General features: G+C 46.7%; 1 protein-coding gene across 1 annotated transcript; it reads left to right on the top strand.

Moving 5' to 3' along the window:
- Positions 1-616: 616 nt before the first annotated feature.
- On the top strand, positions 617-5,878 carry LOC123452849 (DEAD-box ATP-dependent RNA helicase 37-like). Its single transcript, XM_045129569.1, has 7 exons — positions 617-807; positions 1,777-2,635; positions 2,717-2,800; positions 3,409-3,651; positions 4,166-4,333; positions 4,818-4,931; positions 5,161-5,878. The coding sequence occupies exons 2-7, from the start codon at positions 1,826-1,828 to the stop codon at positions 5,647-5,649; spliced, it is 1,908 nt and encodes a 635-aa protein (XP_044985504.1). The 5' UTR covers positions 617-807; positions 1,777-1,825; the 3' UTR covers positions 5,650-5,878.

Here is a 5,878-nt window from a genome sequence, read left to right as displayed (position 1 = left end):
GTTTTAAAGAAATTTCCTTATATTTATCTGAAAAAGGACACGGCTGAACTAACTAGCTAGCTTGGCATAACGGCATATTCAGAGCCAGACGAATGCAATCTGAACAACACATAGAGTCAGACACACGCAAGATAAAACATGCAAGCGAGATGCCATTCCAATTCAGAAACGATGCCTTTAGGCGGCCACGAAAAGAAACAAAGAAACACATGAGCACAAGCCAACGGAAAGCAAGAACTATATAGTAAAATAAATAAAAAACAATTTCGCCTTCTCCAGCTTCACACGAGAACCGAACGTTCTTATATTCCCTGCAATTTCCCCTTCCCAAACCTTGCACGGAACCCCTTTCTTTCTCTTTCCCAGCGCAAAAAAAGAAAAGGTCCATATAAAAAAAAACGAGTACACACACCCACTACGAAGTTGCAAAGCCGAGCGGCACACGTCTGCTCTTAAGGGGCCCATGACGCGGCCCGGACGCCGTCACGGAGAGAGAGAGAGGGAGAGGCCGGGGCGCGCACGCGTTGCGGGCCGGCCAAGTCAGAAAAGGGAAGGCAGATATTTTGGGGGCGCCCCCCCTCCTCCCCTCCCTACCCTAGCCAAGCCAAGCCCGGTGCGTGCGCCTTTCCTCCACCCGCAACCGCACCCGCAGCTTTTCCTCTTGCCCTCGTTGCTTCCCTCCCCACCTTCCCCCTCCTTCAACCTTCGATCTCCACCCGATTCTCTAGGGTTTCTCCCGACACCCGCCCCCCGCAGCCACCCTGCCCCGCCGACCCCGGCCCGCCTCCTCCCGCTCGCCCGCCGCAGGTCAGCTCCCCTCTCCCCTCCCCCCTCCTCCCCCACCGCGCCGATCTGGGCGCGGCTTCCGCCCGATCCAACCCGCCCGCCTCTCCGCGCTCCCGTGATTTCGCTCCCCCGTCAGGAGCGCGCGCGCCGGGCCGGCCGCCGCGTGTTGTTCCCGGGGTTTTCGAGCTGTCGGCGGGCCTCCGGCGCCGCGGGGCCGCCAGATTCCTAGGGTCTTCGATTTATGCTTAACCGACGGTACCGCTTCTCGTGCCTAGGGTTTTTGCGCGGCGGCATGCTGCCCCGTGCGCAGTAGTGCGGCTGGCCTGCTTCTCGAGTTTGTTCGATCTAGAAGCTTGACGCGGTTTCCCCGCTTGCATGCTGCTGCTTTTTCTCCTCGTACGCCGTGTTCCGCTGGCAGTCTGGTGCGCTCTGGGTGTCTTAGCTGCGTTGTTTATGTAGATGCCGTTTTGTATTTGGACGAGATCTACTGCTTGCTGTGTTAGCGTGTCTCGTCTCCGTTGGTAGATCTACTGTATTATTACTGTGCCGCCTGTGTGCACGTTTTGTTTTGATTCTGAGACGTATGTGGTTTTGCTGCTAGGTAGGGAGTAAGTACTAGACTTGCAGATTGCATTAAGAGGCTTCATGCTTAGGTTTTTGTTTGTAGTTTACAGCGCGCATGGGCAAAATCTAGGTAGCATGCCTTGCAGAGGACCAGCTTATGTGGGTGTAGGTTCTGTTGCATCATCTTCTGGGTTCAAAACACAAAATTCTACTCCGGTTTATACATATGTTATGTATCATGGATTTGACATGGACATGCATTGCACAAGTGTTGATATGATCATAGCTTATCTGATCAAACTTACCAAAGCAACAAGACTTCCAACTTAAAAGCACTTCTTTTTCTTCAGATTATCTATCTTCTACTGCTGACATATTTGTCATGATCCACACTTTGTACTGAATAGCTATTTCTGATATTCACAGGTTTTAGCGATCCGCCGTAGCACTTTCATCAAAGGTTTTGTGCAAAATTATGCGATCTTCATGGGCTGATTCAGTTGCGAACGCCGAGGAATCGGCGCCCGCGACTGGTGCTGCTGCTGCCCCTGTTGCCAACCACCAGAACTCGCGTCCCACTCGCAGCTCTTACGTCCCTCCTCACCTCCGTGGCGGTGGCCGCTCGCCAGATAATCAGGTGCTAGCTGCAGGCCCAACACCAGCTGGTGCATACCCCTCGGGTGCTGTGCAGCCTTCTGGTGGGTACGCAGCCGCTGTTGGTGGCACTCGCTGGGCTGCCCCTCCTGGCGGCGGTAGCGCTGGCGTAGGTGTTGTCCGCCAGGGTGGTGGTGGTGGACGTGGTGGTGTTGGTGGCGGCGGCGGTGGCTGGAACTCCCGCCCTGGTGGCTGGGGGGACCGCAGGGACCGTGAACCAAACCCTTTTGGTGATAGTGAGCCGGCAGCTGTGGATGTTGACTTTGAGAGTCAAGCGAACACAGGTATCAATTTTGATGCCTATGAGGACATTCCTGTGGAGACAAGTGGCCACGATGTGCCTGCAGCAGTCAACACGTTTGCAGAGATTGACTTGGGTGATGCACTGAATGAGAATATACGGAGGTGCAAGTATGTGAGGCCTACACCTGTGCAGCGCCATGCCATTCCGATTGTCATTGGAGGCAGGGATCTGATGGCCTGTGCTCAGACTGGATCTGGGAAGACTGCTGCTTTTTGTTTCCCGATCATCAGTGGGATCCTAAAGACAAAGCCACCAATAAGGCCAAGAGCTAGGACTGCATTTCCTCTTGCTCTGATATTATCTCCTACTCGTGAGCTATCAGTACAAGTAGGTGACTGCTTTGGTTTTATTTGGGGTGCTCTTATTTATTTTGTTTTCATTTCTTATATGATACTTTTTGTTTCTCAGATTCATGAAGAAGCAAAGAAATTTGCATACCAGACTGGTGTTAAGGCTTGTGTTGCATATGGTGGAGCACCAATTCATCAGCAGGTATTTCTTTTTTGATTTAAAGTTTATTTTCACGGTAACCAGATTAACACACAGTATTGTAAACAAATTAACAAGTGACCTTGGTTGGTACTCTGTCACTCTCTTCCCATAGTATGAAGAATTGTCTTTAGCATGACACTTGCAATGTACTTGTGCTATAAGCCTAGAATTGCACCATAACAAGCTCAGTAGTTTAAGACTGTTATAACATGGCATGGAGGTTTAAAGTATGCAGGTTGTGAGTATGGTTATGTATCCAGTATGTCGTCAAGTAGTGAAATAGTGAAACATTGTGAAGGGAATAAAGATCCATGCATTTATATTTTTATTTAGATGTAGTCTGTACACTAATCTTAGTAAGGTATGTCATAACTTAAACAGCAATCGGAAGGAACCTGTCAGCAATTGAATCAGCTTAAAACTTCTAACCCAGTTGCCTGCTTAATGGACATGAATTACTGAATGGGTTTTGCCATATCTTTTGTGTTTCAGTAACAAGCCTTGTAAAATGACATTAGCTGCTATTAACCCTTTGTTTGTTCTATTTGTAGTCGAGGGAACTGGAAAGAGGTGTTGATATATTAACCCTTTGTTTGTTCTATTTGTAGTTGAGGGAACTGGAAAGAGGTGTTGATATACTTGTGGCAACTCCTGGTCGTTTGATGGATCTGCTGGAGAGAGCTAGAGTATCACTGCAAATGGTGAATTACTTGGCTCTTGATGAAGCTGACCGGATGCTTGATATGGGGTTTGAGCCACAGATACGCAAGATTGTTGAGCAGATGGACATGCCCCCTCGTGGTGTGAGACAGACTATGCTGTTCAGTGCTACTTTTCCAAAGGAAATACAAGTATGGTTCTCTTTGACCCCTGCTTTAATTTATGTTCTTATATGCCCCAAGTGCTTTGTTAGTGTTGTGTTATCAGCTGGACAACCTAGATGAGGTAGTTTGGAGTTCATATGCATTGTCCTTCTCCGTCCAACCTGAGCATCAATATTGCTGTTTTTTCTTCCTAATTACTATTTCAAGTTGCAAATTTACTTATTGCCATTGTTAATTAGACATCTGATTATCTATTCTTCTACTCCCTCCGTTCGTAAATATAAGTCTTTTAAGAGATGTCATTAAGGGTCTACATACGGAACAAAATGAATGAATCTACACACTAAAGTATGTCTATATACATCTGTATGTAGTCCACTAGTGAAACCTCTAAAAAGACTTATATTTAAGAACGGAGGGAGATGATATTGTGAGGATGCTTACGTGCATTTTTTCAGATTTCTACTTCTGCATGGCAAGGGAGATGCTATCTTTTTGTTGGCTACTGTTTTGTTTTCTCAGTAATGTTCTTTTTCTGCAGCGTCTGGCGTCAGATTTCCTTGCAGACTACATCTTCCTTGCTGTTGGAAGAGTTGGTTCAAGTACCGATTTGATTGCTCAAAGGGTAGAGTTTGTCCTTGAAGCTGATAAAAGAAGTTACCTCATGGACCTTATTCATGCACAGAAGGCTAATGATGTTCCTGGAAAGGTGCTATTCGTTACCTATTTTTTTGATTTACGTTGTTTTGATTCTACTATTAGTTCATGGACTTCTTGCTGGACTAGTGGTTCGTTTACTATTCTGAACCTTTCTGGTAATCTTGTTTGGTTAAATTGCTTGGGAGCAAGGCCAGCATCTTTTACTTTTTTGTTAGACATGATTTATTGATGTGAGAAGTTATTGTATGACATAATTTACCCGATTAACCAAACCGATAATAGACATGCAAGTTTCTTCACAACAGCTTTTAAAATTGGAGAGCATAACAGGGTGATTGCAAGCTTTGTGTGTAAACCATATGTTTTGTAAACACTAAACAGCGTTTTTAGTGGGGAGGTCTAGTTTTGGCAACTGCATTTTCAAGGAGGACAACCAGCATGCTTTAACGGCACCATTTAACTCTTATTTTTTGTGTGTAATTTGGCGCTATTAATTCTTAACAGGCCATCAACTTATCTTTTCTTGTTTGCAGAATTCTCTTACTTTGGTCTTTGTGGAGACAAAGAGGGGCGCTGATGCTTTGGAGAACTGGTTATATACAAATGGATTCCCCGCAACAAGTATTCATGGAGATCGTACACAACAGGTATGTCAGAGCTGTGTGTATATTTACATTATATGGAATTGCAGTACTTTCTGGAAGCTCATATCTATCTTGAACATCCAAGTTATGAGGGATGCTTTTTTTATTGAAACAATGCATTGCGACTGACTGCCATCTGAATATCTGAATGCTTTTACATGATATAAGTTGTTTCTGTCTTCGTTTTGCAAGGTCAACTCATTTTTCCTTGTGCTTGTTTGGTCTTATTCAGGAAAGGGAGTATGCCCTTAGATCCTTCAAGAGTGGAGCAACACCCATCCTTGTTGCAACTGATGTTGCTGCTCGTGGGCTTGACATACCAGATGTTGCCCACGTCATCAATTTTGATCTGCCAAATGACATAGATGACTATGTTCACCGCATTGGGAGAACTGGAAGAGCTGGGAAGTCTGGTTTGGCAACTGCATTTTTCAATGAGGGCAATATGTCACTGGCCAGGCCGTTATGTGAACTGATGCAGGAAGCCAATCAGGAGGTTCCTCAGTGGCTGGAGCGCTATTCTGCCCGTTCCTCGTTTGGAGGTGGCGGAGGAGGCAGAAACCGCAGATCAGGCGGTGGCGGTGCTCGGTTTGGTGGACGTGATTTCCGTCGTGACACAAGGGGCGGTGGTGGTGGAGGAGGTGGCGGCTACGGAGGTGGCGGTGGCGGTTATGGTGGTGGTGGAGGTTATGGTGGAGGCGCGTCTAGCTCGTGGGACTGATAGATTCACCTGTTGATATGGTGAGAATTGAAATGAAACCGATGGATGGTATTCTATTGACTTAGCTGAAAACAGATATTGGGGTTTGTGGTCACCGTGGTGTGGGTATGGTGCCCTTGCCCCCATTTACCTTATTTTGTGGCTGGTTGTTGTCACTGCACTTGTGTTTTCCGTGTACTGGTTATTTTCTGACTTGCATCAAAGTCCGGGTGGGCTAATTTCCTGTGTT

This window comes from Hordeum vulgare, chromosome 5H (assembly GCF_904849725.1).
Source record: "Hordeum vulgare subsp. vulgare chromosome 5H, MorexV3_pseudomolecules_assembly, whole genome shotgun sequence".
Taxonomy (NCBI): Eukaryota; Viridiplantae; Streptophyta; class Magnoliopsida; order Poales; family Poaceae; genus Hordeum; species Hordeum vulgare.
Note: the sequence above shows the minus strand (reverse complement) of the source record. Positions and strands in the feature narration are given on the sequence as shown.

Excerpts from the sequence above, each read along its gene's own strand:
- LOC123452849 (XM_045129569.1), top strand. The coding sequence starts at position 1,826 with ATGCGATCTTCATGGGCTGATTCAGTTGCGAACGCCGAGGAATCGGCG. Across the intron at positions 2,636-2,716 it reads CTCGTGAGCTATCAGTACAA|ATTCATGAAGAAGCAAAGAA; the intron begins GTAGGTGACTGC and ends TTTGTTTCTCAG. Across the intron at positions 4,334-4,817 it reads CTAATGATGTTCCTGGAAAG|AATTCTCTTACTTTGGTCTT; the intron begins GTGCTATTCGTT and ends TCTTGTTTGCAG.